Below are 18,726 nucleotides of genomic sequence, written 5' to 3'. Positions count from 1 at the left end.
TACATGAAAGTAATATTAACTAGTGCCACAATTACTACAAATTTTTTATTAACATTAGTAACCTGTTGTAATCACTCAATATATTAACCTGTTTTTACCAAGTTGGTTTAGGTTAGAAAGATCTGCAGTATCCTATAGTTCAGCCTTGTGATCTGTAAGGCTCAGACTTTCGATTAGGGAGTTTATATCTACCTCTTCTCAAATCCTCCTGACAGTCGCTCTCTCTCTCTCTCTCTCTCTTTCTCTCTCTCTCTCTCTCCCCCTCCCTTTCTCTCTCTCCCCCTCCCTTTCTCTCTCTCCCCCCTCCCTTCCTCTCTCTTTCTCTCTTTTCCTCTCTCTCTCTCAATAGCTATTTTCCACCACAAGTATCTGTAACTTGCATTCCACCTTCACTTGGACTACATTCATCCAGGCTGTTGATGTTCCCCCAGTTTATCAAGTAATAAAGATCTCAGACATGCTTTTGCAAGGGGACTGCAAAGAAATGACTGTGTGAATTGTGAAGGTTTGTTTATAATCAACATACACACATCAAGACTTGTGAAGAAAGCTAGACATATTTTTCTGGTAGATTGCAAATAAATGATACTGTTTGAAGTTTTGTTTATAATCAATGCACATATTGGAGTTATGGTTGGCATAGTGTGACAAGGCTGACACTTTGAAATACAGGCACAACAGAAACAGGAAGTAAGAGTGAGAGAAAGTTGTGGTGAAAGAGTACAGCAGGGTTCACCACCATCCCCTGCTGGAGCCTCGTGGAGCTTTAGGTGTTTTTGCTCTCTGGAAATCGAGACCGCGATCCTATGACCGCGAGTCCACTGCCCTAACCACTGGGCCATTGCGCCTCCACTTATCGGAGTTATATGCACTCATTTTCATACACACACACACAAATGTGGTTGGCTTCTTCTAGTTTCCACCTATCGAATTCACTTACAAGGTACAGTAATCCCTCGCCATATCACGGTTCACCTATCACAGTTTATTATTTGAGCTTACATCGATTCCTCTGTGGTGTTGTTTTGCATTTATAATAAAATAAATATATACAAATTATAAGAATAATAAAAAAAAAAAATACTGTACAGTACTGTTTCTACTTCGGATTTTCACCTATCACAAGGGGTTTTGGTATCGTAATACTCACGATAGTCAAGGGATCGCTGTATTGGTCAATCCATGGCTATAGTAGATACCAGTTGACAACATCCACACAGTGGAACTGAACCTTTCTGCGAGTCCAAAGTGGATTTTTTAGTCGCACAGCCCATATATTAAAGATAAGAAAATACAAACTACAAGAACATTAAATGGTAATAAAACTTTTTTAATAGCTCTCAGGGACAGAGCTTTTGTAGTAATGGTAAAAGAGATGGACAACTCTGAGATTGAAGTGAATTTGTGAACATTTGCCAATCAGCTAAAGTTTTTTTATTTTTTATGTTGTGTAAAATGTTGTCTGTATAGTATAATCACTATGTTAACACCACTTCAATATTTGTGTGTGTGTGTGTGTGTATAAAGCACAACCACTATCCTAGACTTGTTTATAATGCTCCAATAGTACAAGCAATATCCCAGATATGTTGGCAACACTCTAATATAGTTATATTTCAGCTTTGTTAGTGAGTGAGCAACTAATTAGTGCTGAAATATTTCCTGAACTTCAAGAGGAGACCTAGTGACCTGGTTGTTGTTTTAGCAATGTTTTATATATATATATATATATATATATGGAGTTATGAAAAGTTATCAGATAATGAGTTCTAACATTTACAGCGATTTCAAGAGTTTTTAGTGGTGTTGTTACTACATAAGGAGAATGTAGTGCATGACTGGTTCCTTGGTATTCATAGTGATTATGTCCAAGTGATCTTGAAGCTATAACTCCCCATGTCTCCACTAGAAGATGTTTTTGAGCTTTCTGTTCAAGGTAGTGCAAAACTGGTAAAAGGATATGTTTGCAAAAATTAGAGAACCGTGTCGTTACTATGGGTGTGCATGGAAAAGAGCAAACATCCCATTCAAGCACAGGAAGAGTCAAATAGTTAGGCTGCATGATAGATTTGGGTCATTGTACAAGGAGATTCTCATGACGTTCAAAGATTTTATTGGTGCAATAGAAAAATAATTGGTTTCATCAAAGTCCCCATAAAGCCAGTAGATTTGGCTTTATGGAAACTGTACTGTTGGTTACTGAGAAGAGAGAGAGAGACGAGTAAGCATACTTGAACTACAAGATGATTTGTGAAGTATGGGGCTTGTTGTGTGTTAGGATGTTATACAGGTTGGCTTGATTACGCAATTATTAGACATTGTTTTTAGTTATGGGAGAGACCAGAATAGCTGGTCATATTGGGTTTGAAAGTGAGAAATAGGCTAAAAGTATTTCAAGTTTTGTAGTGTCTAGTGGGCACTGACATGTGAAAGGGTGCTGTCTCATAAATAGGTCAGAATGACATAGACTTGTGCATGCATACACGTATATTCTTAACTTTACTATAAAGTAGATTCTAATCCAAAATTGCTTGTATAATTTTTATTGTAAACTCCACAATTTTAAGATAATAGCATTTAAAATGACTTTTTGTTGGTACTATTAGAGGTAAACTGCAGTTTAGCTTTTATCAAGGGTCATGGCTATCTGGGGGGAAAAGTTATGTGCAGTAATCCCTTGTCATATCGCGATTTACCTATCATGGTTTATTATTTAAGCTTACATCTATTCCCCCATGGTTGTTTTTCATTTATATAATAAAATAATAAAAATATACAGTACTGTTTCTACTTTGGATTTTCACCTATCGCAAGGGTTTTAGAATGTAACACCCGTGATGGTCGAGGGATTACTACAAATGATAATGTCTAATGTTATAAAGTAGCACTTTCATGCTACTTTGTATTAGTGAATGCTATATATGCCAGTGTTCTTGAATTTGTCTTTGTGCAAACCCTTTCATAAAAGGATGATACTCTAAAAATAAATTTGCATCTCGATTTTTTTTGATAACTGTTGCATATAATTGAACCTTTTGATAACTTAGTTGTGATTGGTTCTTTCATTGACTATCACGTGTTAGTAGACAATTCAAGATCATTATTACCCTGGTCCCATTCCATTTTTTGACAGTGTCATCAGATCCTTCTGTATTGCCCTTTCATTCATCATGCTGTCTCCTATATTGTCCTTGCATTCATCGTGCTCACACCACTGTTGTGTCTTTCTATTAACTTCAGTTTTGATTATGCTTCCTTCTTTACCTTTTTCTTTATGTAAAATAGGGATGTGATTTTACAAGTTATGCAGAATGCTACCTATCTAAAAAAGTTAATATTCAAAATGAAGCTCATATATGTAAAATATGTGGAAAACTTTGTGTGTTTTGATACATAGACTAGAAAAACAAATGTTACACTTAGCAGAATAATTTGAATATCTTAATAAGATAGTATTTTTTGTTAAAATATTCTATATAACACATTTTTTCTCAATTCCAGATATTTTATCCTGAAACCACTGACATCTATGATAAGAAAAATGTACCCCGAGCCATATATTGTGTACATGCTCTCAGGTAAGTCAAATTCTGAACTAAAGTTTTAACTTTAGTTGTGCTGGGGAGGAATTTTAAAGCAATAAAAAAAAAAAGCAAGTTTTCAATTTTATTTTACTCTGGATGAATGCAAACTAATGCAAAAGATAACCTTGTTTTTGTGGGAAACTAGTTGTTTTGTATAGTATCTCCTAGATCTTTTTGCCAGCCTCTTACACAGAAGTAAAAAATCTAAATTGCTTTCAAATTTGTTAATCCGAAATTAAGGAAATATTTGAAATGTACAATTAAAAAAAGTATAGCTCAAATCTATGGTGATGTTTAGTCTCGAGTCTGCCATGATCAGAGAGACCTACAATATTATGTATCAGTCATGACCATCTTGTCCTCCTGTTTTACTGCAGTACACATTGGATCACATTATCTTGATAATTTCAATGATTTAGTTGCTATTTCCAGCCAGTTGAGCAACTGCATATAAACTCCAAGTAGCGACTATCTTTAGTATTATATGAAAGTTAAATAGAATTTTCTTTATGAATATTAAAATTAGTGGTTTTATTAGAATTAAACTGATAGATAAGAGGTTCAAATATAACTACTACATGATGAGTAGATATATAATTATTTATTTTTGATAATGTTGCTTTAAAGGAAAAATATATATTTACATTCTCTTCTTAAAAAAAAAATCTTTTGTAGATTAGCTTCTTATTTGTATGGCAGATGTAGCTTTTTAACTTTTTACTTTCATGCCAGTATAAACTGATATTTAATATTGGTTTTTTAAGCATCTGAAACTAATTTTTGTTTTTAATTTTTTGCCATTGATGATAACTGTTCTTTTGTGATTTGGAGGAATAACTGGTTGTGTACTATTTTATAAAATTAGGAGCCAAGTAATTACATTTTCTTTGGTTAAAAAAGTAAATATTTACATTTATGTATTTGTTTTGGAAGATTCCTGGTATGAATTGTGTGTTGAAACGGATATATTTCGGGATGGTCAATTTTTTTTTTGTTGTTATTTACTAAATAACCACATACACTATATACTTGTTTGTTGCTTCAGCTTTATTCACCCTTCCACCATACTACACAACATGATTACAGACAGAATGAGAGAAGAAAAAAGACAGATACAGTGTAATACATAAACCCATACACACACATACTTAAGGAATAACAAAAAGTAAATAAACAAATAAAAGACTAAATAAAACACATACAAACAATAGAGTAAGCAAACCCATTTACAGCACACAAAACACACATAGACACACACACAGATACAGACACATGCATAGATAAGGATACACACCACAGAAAAACAATGGATTAAACAGAACAGGAGACGTGTGATGAAAGAGTTCAGACAAAGACTACTAAAATAAGTAGAATAATGAAGCTGAAGTGAAGGATGAGTATATAGTGCATGTTTATTTAGCAAAAAGAAAAATAAATGACCATCCTAAAATATAAACAATAGTAAATATTTTAATTTTGTAGGCTTTACAAAATAGAATGGAATTATCATGTTTTTGCTTCATTTAATGAATTGTCAAATTTTATAAAATCTATGCTATGTTCTGGAGTTTACATTTACCTATTGTTGTCAAATGTAATCAATCAAAGGTGTTCTAGCCATGACCATTTCATTTTTTTTTTTTTTTAGGAGTATATGTTTAGGGCTATAATATCTAGTGGCTTTCCCTTATTCAAGATAATAGTATATGATTCAGGGAGATTCAGCTGCTATTTCTAGCAAGTCAATCATCCTTCCCCATTAGCACAAAAGAAGGCTTTCTTGGTTCATTATATTTATCAGTTTCTAAAGATTGTGACTACAAGGCCAAATTGGTTACAGACTGGCATAATGAAGTAAACAGTTTGAATTCTACTGGAACTTTGCATACTATTTTCATAATACAAAAAGTAGGTAAATTACTATTGGAAAATCTTGTTACTACCAAATTTGATTTAATTAGAATAATGGTATTTGTCAATTTTCACAGCCATTCAAATTAATTTCTGCAATATATTGATCTCTATTATCTTGAGCCTTGTGTTGTGTTCAAAGCAAAATGCTATTTATATATCTAGATCAATACTTCTTTTTAGATTTGTTTTCATAATGACTTCAAACAGACCATACATTTCTTGTGAGAGTATTTTATAGTTGATAAAATCAACTATAATATATGCTTGGTGCATATTTTATCAAACCCAAGAGAGTTGAAAAGGTAAAGTCAAATTCTGCAGCTCAGAAAGTAGGAGGAGAAAAACTAAATACTGTATTTTTAGTTCAAGAATCTACCATTTGTCCAGCCTTTAAAATTACTAACAAAAAAAATTTTAATTTTTGATTTTGTCTTTTTGTGTATGTGTGTGTGTGTGTGTTATTTTTTGTTTGTTTGTTTTTTTTTTCTCCTTATATGAGGGAAAGTTGATATTTGCTGATTATGCTCAAGAGATTTCTCTCCTCCAAACTGTAAAGCATTTAATATTTGTAAATTTGTTGTTAATGTTAAATTTGTTAAATATTATCTACTCAATATTTGTTAAAATGGGTGAAGTTAATCCCATTTGTTTGGGGGGGGGGGGGGGGCTTGTAAGTTTTAAGTGTTTGCACTCTCTCTCTCATTCTGCATGCAGCAAGAAACTCTGAGTAGCAGCAGAGCGAATCATCAGCTTCGAATAAAATTCACTGAATATTTAGCATTTGTAGGCTTTCTATTTCAAGGTTTTATCAATTAGTCATAAATGTCTCTTTTTCCAAAAATTCAAAATTTAGAACATTCTAATTAGTTGGAATGATTTTGTTTTGACTGTTGATTTCACATTATAAACATTTTGTTATGGTATTGGTAGTAGACAGTCTCTCTTCATCCTGTTAGCTGTTATGTGTCTACTAAACCTGAAAAAGCTAAATGAACCATTTCGCAATTAATTCTAAATGCTTTATTTTTTTTCTTTTGTGCTTTTGATATGTTGTTAAAATTCATTCTTTGAACAAAATTCTTCTCAACTTCATAAGTCAGCATTTTTACATCCACTTCTTCCATGCTACATTGGGTTGGATAAAAGTTTAAGGCAGTATTTTATAGCCAGTTGCCCTTCCTGTCACCATTTCGTTTTATACCAGTAAAGTATTCATATTCCATTTGTTTCACATGCAACAAAATCACTAAACTATGGGGAAATATTATTTGAAACTTAAACCCTGCTTTTGCTCATACGGTGACAATATACAGACATGTGGAAATTCACAAGCTCACAACACACTCATGCTTACTTTTATATATGCATGTGTGTGTCTATATTCATGTTACATGTTTGTGTCTGAGAATAAATGTGTGTGTATATATGCATGTGCGTGTAAACATGTAAGTTTATGTATGTATATATATATATATATATATGTCTTTATGCAGTATGTATGCAGTAAGTTTGCTCTAGAGAATGTCAAACCAACAGAAAAGCATAATTCCCAGAGATAGGAAAATTCTAATGCGATGACAAAGATCTCAAATTGTCTAAAAGGTCACTAAAGGATAGTGAGGAACTGTATCTCAAACAAGCACTGTTTAAAATGAACTCGAACACTTCCATGAAAATAAGAGGGGCCAGGGCTGTAAAAAATGTAAAGACAAATCCTAAAGCCTTCTATTAGATTTGCAAAAGTCTGCTTCAATACAATACAAGATAGGATCACTGTTCAAAGAAAATGGCTCACTGAATGCAGATCTCCAAAGGATAAGTGAAATACTGAATATGTAATACAAGATTGTTTTCACATCTCCATTGGGACACTTGCAAATAAATTTGCCAAATGAGTTCATTGACACTACAGCTCTACACAAAAAGGTGTCTAGCCTTTTGGCTGAAACACGTGTCTATATTGATCTGTATGTGTGTGTGTGTGTGTGGGAGTGTGCATGTGTGTGTGAGTGTGGACGTGTGTATGTGTATGAGAGTGCATGCGTGCGTGTGTGGGAGTGCGTGCATGCATGTCAGTTTGTGTGTGCATGTGTCTGTGTTGGAGTTTGTGTGCATGTGTATGTCAGTTTGTGTGTGCACATGTCTGTGTGGGGGTTTGTGTGTGTGGAGGGAGGGAGGACTCTATTTGATAGCAACTTTCTACTATCAAGATTTCCAAAAAGTGTAGCTGGTCTTTCACAAGCCTTCACCATCTGTGTGGGTAGTCAAACAGTTACGATAATGGTTATTGCATCCTCATGCTGCATAGCCGACAGGAGAATCCACTATAAGCATGTGTACACACATAATCACACGTCACATTTACATACAATTTGTGTCTACCAAATCTTACATGGCATTGGTCTGCTCAAGACTAGAAGACACTAGCTCATGGTCTCACCCAGATGGATGGAATCTGAAACCATACAGTAGTGAAGCAAACTTCCTAATCACATTTTCCTAATCACACAATCACATTTTATTTTCTTCTATCAGATCACACTTCTTTATTTAAGTGAAGGTGGTATCAAAAAGTTCCCGGACTAGTTCTGTAATGCACCAACAGATGGCAGCAGATGGTTGCGCATTCAATGTGCCAAGTGACATTGCTGTGTTTACTTCGCAAGTTGTGAAATTTGTGTTTTTCTGATCACATATTTGCTGTAATCTGTGATTTTTGTCATGGTCTGGAAGTTGGAACAAAGAGCCAATGTAAAATTTTGCAATAAACTTGAGAAGTCTACTGCAGAGACATTGAGCATGCTTCAACAAGCTACGGCAACAATGGATTGTATGCAATGTTTCTAGTGGCACAGGCACTTCAAAAGTGGAAGAACATCCTTGGGAGATGAGTGACCTGGAAGACCTTCCATGAGCATCATCCCCGGAAATGTGGAGAAAATTAATTAGATTGTGCATGATGATCGGTGAAAGGACAATCAATGAGAGAGGACATTTGATTAAAGCAATCAGATCTGTGAAGCGCAAAGAATTGGATTCTTCATGACAACAATGCACCCTGTCACCAGGCTCTCCTCACTTGTGAGTTTCTCACCAAAATTAAAATGGTACCGCTTCCACATCCACTCTATTCACCAGATTTAGCACCTGCAGACTTCCAACTCTTCCCTAAAATGAAGGCAGCTCAAAGGTCACCATTTTGGCACCATTGTTTAGATTAAGAGCAAATCCCAGAAGGTCTTTAACTCGCTTATTGAAACGACTTCCAGGCCGGATTCCAAAAGTGGCAGGAATGCTGGGACCAGTGTATTGCTGTGCAAGGTGACTATTTCAAAGATGATGATGTTAAAACTTAGGTAAATAAGTTTGTTTTTTTATCAAATCTAACTAGTCTGGGAACTTTTTGATACCACCTTGTATCTTCATCACAGTAGCTGAATTTGGTGAAAATCACATTTTTGATTTTCCTTTCCCCATAACCTATTTTTTATGAAATCAATCTAGTCTTTCCACTTCTAAGCCACACTCTTGCCAACCCTGCTGCAGTTTTGGCTATCTTTAGTTCTTCTTCTGCACTTTGATGTATTACCCCCTCTAACAACACCTATGCACTACTAGACACCTTAAGCTAGACTTGCATTACTGTGCAAGTCTTCCCAAGGCTAGAAGACACTTGCTCAAGGTGCCACCCATTTGGACAGAACCTGAAATCATACAGATGCAAAGCAAACTTTTTAACCTTGTACAGAAACCTCAAAATATTCTCCAAGGGTAACATAACTGACCAGGACATTTTTAATAGCACTAACACCTAATTTCTATCACCTTGAAGAAGGTAGTTTCAAGTTACATTCTCTCTATGCATGAACAAGCTAAAAATCTTCTAAGTCAATATAAATGCAAGGCCAGATAATCTCTGACTTCTCATGCAGCTTCAATTGATAATTTTCTTTTTTAATCTGAACAATATGACTTATTAAACTTTCTATTCTAAATAGATTTTGCATTTAACATATTTATCATCTTACAACTTCCTATGGTAATGCAGATGACCATTAATGCCTTGAGTCTTTTCACATCTCTCTAATTAAACACATTTAGAGTATATTTACCAACCATCATGAACAAAATCAGCAAATCAATGAATAGTAGTTATCTCAACTAAACACCACAAAAATCACAAATCAGTTGTCTCTTTGAAACCATCTGTGTTATTTATTATTAATTTTTTATCATATTTTGTGAACAATAGCCGTGTTGGATATATTTTTCCAACGGCCAATCTCTAGTTGATTCACTGCCTTTAGGATGGCAAATGTGACAAGCAAGCCTCCATACAAATTGGGGGAAACAGATGCAATAGGTTATTTTGTTTGAAAGTGCTGGTTTTAGCAGTTTTCTTGCCAAAGTTTATATCTTTTTACCAATTTACATGACTAAATAATACACACACACACACACACACACACGTGCATGATGAGCCTTCACCAAATTCTACTTAACAAGGCATTGATCAAGCTTAACCCATGGCAAAAGATAATTGCTTAAAGTGTCATGCAGTGGGACCAAACCTGGAGCCATGTGGTTGCAAATTTCTTAACCAAACAGCTCTGCCTGAATCTTTGAGAGAAATATCTCTGAGAATGAAATGATCTTGGTGTTATATTAAATATAGCTTCCAAATAACATACCAGATATCAAAAATTTCATACTCTTTCATCAGAATAGGCTTTACAGGTTAAAAACGCTGGCTTTTATAGTAAACCTCCAGTCTTTTAGGATATGGAAAAATTTCAAAACAGTAAGGTTTATTGTTGTATTTTGGGATGGTCATTTCCCCCACCACCAAATAAACACACGCACTATATATTTGTTTTTCACTCATTAATTAGTGTTCTTATTATAACTCATGTCTATTGTCCGGAAGTCTTTTTGTCACACATCTGTGACTCCTTTAGTGATACTTTCTGTCCTCGTGTGTGTTTTTGCTCTGCTTAATCCATTCTCTGATGGATTAAGTGGAGCAGGAGCACACACGAGGACAGAAAAGGTCTTCACTGAAGAGGTCACAGATGTGACGAAAGATCTCTGGCAATTGACATGAGTTAGAATAAGAACAGTAATAAACCAGTGAAGACCGAATATGTATAGTGTGTGTGTTGGCCAAAAAAGCAAAATGACCATCCCGAAATACAACAATATCTGTTTCAGCACAGTTTCACATTAGGAATCTTGCAACACAAATTCATAAAAATGGTTATATCTTTGCTAAAATATGTCATTCAACATCAGTTAAACTACATTTGTTGCCAATGAGAGTGTAATTGAAAATCTAATTTATAAGAGCATTAGTTCCTTAGCTCCTTCTCACTTTACTATTTTCCTTGACTCATTTCTAATCTACTTTCAGTAATTACTTCAAACTGTACTCAGTGATAGTCATGGTAGACAATGTATATAACACTACAGTCTTATCAATAGAAAATACTGCTGCTTGTTATTAGAAAATGTCCAACCATTTTGAACTTCAAAAGGAAACTAAATTTTTTTTTTTTTTTTTCTCATAGATTGTAATTTGTAAATCTAATATGTATCCTTAGCATAACATCTAACAACCTTACTGTACCCTGGAATCATACTTAGTTTGCTAATATAGAAGTAGCTGTGCAATAGAAGTGTTTCATCATCAAGTAGTTTTCTTCCTCTACTCTCTTAACCAAACATCTGTCAACTACATTCTATTGACCTGTTCGTAACCCAGCTTTCCTCTCGAGCTCACTAATATACTTTCTACTATCATTTCTGCAGCAACACTAGCACATTGCTCCCAGTTTATCTGCAGCATTTCAGTAATAATAATAAAAGATTTAAGAAACCTTATTCCATTTAGGACTGCATTACTTCACACACACACACACATCATTGTGTATGTGTGTATTCAAATTAGTTTCCTTCAGTTCTGACAATATAGACGTTTCAAAGGTATAGAGAAAAATATGACTAAATGCAATATTTTTATAAATGTAACAATGCAAATATAGGTCACAATGAATACATATTCCGGCAGATGTTTTCTTTTAGCTTAATGACAAGTTAAAATTTAGTGTTTACATGATAAGCAGTTTTCAAAATTAAAATTTTCTAAGAAATCTTGAATTTAGTTTATAGACTTTTACATTAGATCTCACAGCTTTTCTGCCACATCTGTAAACTGCTTATAATTTATGTGCAAAGAAAAGAAAATACAAGTTTTATGCATGTGGACAGGATGTATAAGCTATACGACACTCAACAAAGTGCCAACATCATTTATATTCTGTGTTGCCATAAAGTTATTTTGATATTGTCATTATTTGTAAATTCTTCCAGACAACAAAATTTTAATTGAACTAATATATTATGTATATATTCAAGGCAACAAGCTGGTAGAGTAGTTAGCATGCAGGGCAAAATGCTTAGTGGCATTTCATCTGTCTTTTACATTCTGAGTTCAAATTGTGCTGAGGTTGACTTTGCCTTTTATCCTTCTGGGTTTGATAAAATAAGGACCAGTTAATCTGTGGGGGTCAATGTAATCAACTTGTCCCCTCCCCTGAAATTGCTGGCCTTGTGAAAAAATTTGAAACCAATATACATATATGTACATATTCAAAATATGTGTAAAGACAATGTTGAGATATTCAGTTAGACTATGGACATATTGGGCTAACTATATCATTTCAAGTTATTTTCAATACCAGTCTATTTCTTTAGAAGAGAAAATACTCGATTTTTAGGTACCTTACTCATTTAAACACTTTTTCCCTTATATTTTGCATGTTAATATTTGTTGAGAAGTGAGCAAGCAAGCTGGCAGAATCATTAGCACACCCGGCAAAATGTTTAATGGTATTTCGTCTCTTTACATTCTGAGTTCAAATTCCACCAAGGTTGATTTTTGCTGTTTATTCTTCCAGCATCGATGAAATAAGTCAAGCACTAGGGTCAAAGTAATTGACTTAACCCCTCCCCCAAAATTACTGGCCATCTGCCAAAATTTGGAACTAATATTTCATTTGAACTGAAGTTTACTAAACTCTTATCCTGACACTTATTTTTGAACTAAGCAGTTCAAAAATTAATTTTAAAAAACGGAAAGCAATCTCAGTAAACAAAAGTTTTATTGTCTCTTTTGTCTTTTTCACATGTAAAAGACAATGTGTTAGTACAGAACGTAGAAATAGCCATAATTCATGTTTTTATCAAACTGAAGTATGTTATGTACTTATTTTTATTGGTTTTTATATTGAACTGAATAAACTCTTGCACCAAAGATATGAAAGGTGTGGAAGTTATCTTTTTATAATCATAGCTTATAGGTTCTCAGTTTCCTAATTTCAGTTAAGCCTTTTGGCTTTTGGCCAAAACAGTTTTTACCAATTTTGCCAAATTGTCTTTCCCACAATTTTTCAACCCAATTCTATTAGCAGTATCCTTGAAGCTAAAGCCAAAAGTCTACACATCTTTACACTCCACTTGTTCTTACGAGTGCAATGCGTGCACATTCATACAAAAGCTTGCCTACACTCATATGCAAATATATTCCTTTTTTTTTTCTCTTTTCACTGCTTTGTTCAAAGCTGTTAATTGTAACAAACAGTATGATCCTTCAAAACTAACATAACCAAATCAATTTCAATGCAGTTATTTTCATCATTGCTGGGTTGACTCATTCTCTCTCTCTCTCTCTCTCTCTCTCTCTCTCTCTAACACACAATTTGTCTCTCACCTTTTTTGTCTTTCAGTGTGTGTGTGTGTGTGTCTCCTTCTTTCACTCTCTGCTCCCCTCTCTCTACTTACAAGTCGTTAGGGATTATCATTTTTAATGAACTTGTAAGTAAATATTCCTTGAATCTCAATCACTTCATTTGAGAATCATTCCTTGATCAGTACGATCTTGTTGAAATTATTTTGGTTTCTGACTATCACTGGCAAAGTTACCAAATTATTGGCTTCATCATTTCAGTTACTTCTTCCAAATCACTGTTGTTGTAAAGGAGTCGGGTTCTCTCAAGCTTCTACTCGAGATTCAATTATATGCCTGACCCCTTTTCTTCTTTCATATTAGTAACCGTTCCTCTCATTACATGTCATATCTATTTCTATGCTGATGAATCTTCCCCTACATAATTCTCATTCAACACGTATGCACCATTCACATAGTGTCTCTAACCACTTGCTTAACATCCTCCACTGAAGAATGCTATGAAGCATTCTGCATAGACTATTTAATGATGAACTCCTGCTCAAGAGTGACAACACTTCAAGGAAACATTAATATTTTTCTACATTAATAAATTATTAATTTGTCAAGTGTTTCATTTTACTGTTATTATGCACTGCAGAGTACATCATATTTCTTACATACAGTATTGGCTAAAATCTATAGGTATATGTTCTTTAGTACATAATAGCAGTGGAACAAAACATTTTTTAGTACACCAGTGATTTATCAATCAAATTAACTTCCAGGAATGTATTATAATATGCAGCTTGATCTGCTTAATTCAGTCAAGTATTTGCAGATTTTAAAGTGCTACTGTGAACAGTTAAACTGGGTTTCAATCACTGATGGAATCCCAACACAGGATTGAAGCTAATCCAGCTGATCCTTTTTTTTTTTTTTTTTTTTTTTTTGCTTTCTATTCACAAAGATATGCTATGTGTGAAAAGACAAGACATTTGCTTGTATAAGTGTTGGTTGTACTGTGTTTTCTGTAGTACATAACACCATTTTTGACATTGTCTTCACATTTTCCACTTTTAAGAAGTTCCCAATTGCATAGATATAGGCTATATCTTTTTAGATCCAGAAATACTTGATATTTACCTTTTTCAAGGTGCATATAAGCTTGGTGATTGATTACTGCCCCTGCAGCTTGGATGGGGTATACATTCATTCTGGATTGCTTCCTTGAAAACTGCTACCTACCTTTTTCATTAAGAAACATTGTTAACATACAACAATTCATTGATTGAAGTTGTATCTTTGTCACTACTCTAACAACCTCTGAATTTCTGAAGGTACCATCTCAGTGGATGCCCTTGGCTTGTTTTTTCTGCTACCTTATTGTTTCACCTCTCCAATCTCATACCAAGCCTATTTCCCTAGACCATATTTCTTTGAAATGCTCTGCATTTTCCCTCTAACTTCTAACCTGCAACAAATCAAGTTAATCGTCAAACGCTCTATTCTCATCCAATTGTCCCTAATTATTAATCTAAGAGTAGTAAAAACAGATGGGCACACACACACACACACACACACACACACACACACACACACACACACACACAAACACCAACCAACCAACCAACCAACCATAATGCTTGAACATAGTTGCAAGAGTGTCGCCGTATTTTCTGGACAGCTTCAAAACCAACTCAGCCAATAATTGTCAAGATCTGTTTATTTCTTGTAACTGTCTTATTTGTTATTGGAGGCTAGTGAGAAAATATATTAACATTGTTGATACAATTTATCTTTTCATGTAATTAAGCTTCTCATCCAGTTAGTTATTTTGAGCAATTAAATTTGTTTTCTTTTTTTTTTTTCTATACTTAAGATCTGCTAAGACTTTGGGATACTCTAATAACTCACGCTTTCAAAAAAAAAACTAAAAAGACACTTATTTTGATGCACTCTAACTATTGTTTTCTATACCTGTGATAAAATATGCTTGATACCTTCTATAAACGAACAGTATTTTAATTCTAATCTTTGAGTGGCACACAGATCATTAGCTGTAGATTCCAGATACTTTAGCAGCAGCAGCATTATCACCAAAATTGTCATTAAAATAATTTTCTATAATGGAAGTTTTTAAAGATAGAAATAAAAGCAAAAGTTGAAAACATGCCATACAAAAGGAAAATGAAAAAGAGTTAAAAACTTTAAAATGTAATGTAAATTGCTTTTCATTGAAAAATATGAATTAATACTAGAAGATAAGGCTTTGCATTTGCTTACTAATGCTTTCAACAGCATGATGACAAGAAGCAAATGAGATTTTTTTTTTTTTTTTTTTTTTTTTTTTTATCTTATCAGCTTTCTAATAATTGTCAGTAACAAGCAGATGTTCTTAATGATGGAAATGAAAAATAAATCATCTTAGTAGTTGTCTGTAAATTTGTTTTGATACTCAGCTTACATGCAGATATACACATGTAAGTATATGCATCATGCTTCTGCATAATTTATATATCCTGTAAAGTGATTGATGTGAATGCTGGCTTCAGGAACAATAAAGATTACAGCTGGTGATGTAACAATGTTGTAACAATATAGGAGACTTGAGATGTACTGTGCATTGGTGGTCAGATGTTGAGGTCTATTGGCTAAACGTATGTAAGATATGTGTATCTGTCTTTCTCTATTTCTCCTTGTTCCTCTCTCTCTCTCTCTCTCTTGCTCTCCCCCAAACATGTAAGAGAGACAGTTTTGGATAGATAACAATAAGTAGTCTTGGTATATACTGTTTGAAATGTGAACAGAAATTATAAAGGTATAATAAATCATAAAATACAACTGCATAGCCAAATTGGATTTGGAGGTTGGTGCAAACAGGTAACAATGAAGATGGGAAAGCATTATATTTCAAAGAAATAAGGAAATAAGACTAGTTAAGATATCGAAGACAAAATACTTAGCTAGCAACTATTATACTTTGAAACTAGATGGAATGCTAGGCAGGATAAGTCTAATGAAAAAAGAAGCAGTTAGCTAGAAATTTGCTTGAAAAATGAGAGTACAAGTGGTTTTAATTGGGAAGCCTTGTGCAAGAACATACCCTTGAGAGTACTGGAGAAGAGTATGGGAATATAAGTGTTGGCATTCTTTGACAATTTAAAAAACGATGCTCCTGATAAATTGCAGTTTGAATTGGATAGAGAAAGACCATCCAACACAGAGAAACATCCAACACACACCACCTTGGAACATAGGAAGTTAAATGATGTTGATGATATTTATTTATACTAAGATAATATTCCATTTTCAAATTGATAAAAACACAACATTGCATATAATAAATTATTCTGGGTACTTTTTTTTTTTTATATATATATACTTCAAAAAGTGATGCAAAATAATTTTAAAATTATTCATAGATATGTCATGTTTGATAGACAAAAAAGGGAAAAAAATAAAATTAACTAATAATAGTCAAAATACAGTTTGATAATATTATAAATAAAATACTTATTTCTTTATCTGTGAGATAATTTATTGCTAAAATGTTAGAAATTGTTTTATCTTTTGGTATCTGTTTGCATTTTTATTTGGTTTATTTTCTGATTATATTCAAATCTTGTGTTTATATGTGTGTGTATATGTACACTAGGCAACAAGACTTGTATGTAATCCACAGGTTACATCATGATTAATCTTACATATTTTTCTTTGAAAATTCTCAGAAAATGTTCCTGTAAATTATAATTTTGGACTATGGCAGGAAGTCTATAGAGTGAAAGAATAGACCAAAAGAGTCAACTTCTGATATATGATATAGAGGAAATATGATTGATCTTAGCTTGTAAATTTTCTGCTACAGAATGTTCTGTTCCAAGAATTGTATTTATTTTCAGTCAGTGTGAAAATGATAGAATACTGTGACTTACACAGTATAAGGATATCAGTCACACGAGGTTAGATATAAAACTTCTTGAAACAGACAAATGTACCAAAAACTGGTCATGTTATATTTTACATCTAATGAAGAACATTAACTTTCTAGGAAAGGCTAAATTATCACACTGTATGTCTAAGATGTATATATGTAAAAACAAAAACAGCTCAAGTTGATCAAAACCCTTATCAAAACCATGTAAATATAAATCATTGCTATAATGCAAAAGTGTTGTAAGTCCAAAACATGCTTTTCAGAGAACGAAAAAATAGTTTCACCTTTCCATAGCAAAACCATTGTACTACACTTTGACAATTTTTGATATCTTGGCATCTGAAGCAGCTGGAGATACGATAGTTTGACCAAAAGAACCAGCTATTGCAAGCAAAAATAAGTATTGAAAAAAACGCATTTGGCTAAATTTGGACATACGGCAGTTTAACATAATAGCAACGAAATGAATTTCACTCTCTGACTGATGATCTCACAATTGATGCATTAATGATATAATGAAGACATGGCTACATTGTTTGCAAGGAGATTATGGAGTGTTCTCTAAAGCTCATTATTCTCCTCTTCTTAGATAACTGAATTAAGTATATTTCTTCATAATAATACTTATTTGAAAGTACATTCTTCTGTTAACGATATTTACTTTAGCAATTCATATGCAAATTTGCAAAATTTTTCCAGTCATAGTAACAGTGAGATAAAATAAATCAAAGAGCATCTCTTAAAGAAATGATTATTATAAATCAAGCGAGTGATCTCTTTGTTCTCTTGAAAGACTTTAAAAGAAGTCTTTCAAATTCTTATAAGCAGTACACAATGAACTGCAGTTTTCTTTTACTTTCCCATTATGGCATTGTCATTGTGACTTATCATAATAAAAAAAAAATTTATCATAATAAAAAAAAATTTATCATAATAAAAAATTTTTTTATATTTCCATTAAGCCAATTAGAATGATACTCATAAAATATTAATCTAAACAAATTACTGATCAGCTAATTTTACTAGACTTAAATATTTGATTAACCATATTGGCAAAGAAATTAAAGTTGAAATAGATTGAAATAAAACAGGGCAGTCATTTTTTACCATTTAAAATGCTCACTAATCACTTTTTTAAAAGCCATTTTTTACTGCTTTTAAATATTCTTCTGTCATGTTAACTTGTCCATTGATACACTCTTTGAACATAATGTGTATGTGATATGAATGGATGGGTAGGTTCAAAGAAAATCAGTAAAATAGTATACATTTTGTAATGGCAAAAATATTGCTAGTATGATACATTTTTATGTAGAGGGAAGTAGGTCAGCAGGTTTGTTAGTTTTGTGCAAAATACTTTAGGGTTACTTAGTTACAGTCTTTACTTTCTGAGTTGAAATTCTGCCAAGGCCAACTTTCATCATTCTAGTGAAATAAAATAAGCAGCAGGAAAGTATTGGGGTCAGTGTTCTTGTCTGATGCCCAACATCTTGATCAAGCCTCACCAATTTTTCCTTTATTTTCTTTGGTCTTCTAACTTGGTGCCTTCTGCTGTCAGCACAATACCT

General features: G+C 33.2%; 1 protein-coding gene across 2 annotated transcripts in view; it reads left to right on the top strand.

The window, feature by feature from the left end:
• The window catches only part of LOC106872737 (ras GTPase-activating-like protein IQGAP1), a 176,189-nt gene that overhangs the window by 68,136 nt on the left and 89,327 nt on the right, over window positions 1-18,726 (top strand). For both annotated transcript variants that reach the window (XM_089342174.1, XM_014919820.3), the window contains exon 5: window positions 3,502-3,578. Coding sequence is in view for 1 of the 2 variants with exons in the window: in XM_014919820.3 (XP_014775306.1) it covers window positions 3,502-3,578 (77 nt within the window). In the remaining variant the exon portion in view is untranslated. The remainder of the gene's footprint in view (window positions 1-3,501; window positions 3,579-18,726) is intronic.

Source organism: Octopus bimaculoides, chromosome 2 (assembly GCF_046866305.1).
Source record: "Octopus bimaculoides isolate indiv1 chromosome 2, ASM4686630v1, whole genome shotgun sequence".
NCBI lineage: Eukaryota > Metazoa > Mollusca > Cephalopoda > Octopoda > Octopodidae > Octopus > Octopus bimaculoides.
Note: the sequence above shows the minus strand (reverse complement) of the source record. Positions and strands in the feature narration are given on the sequence as shown.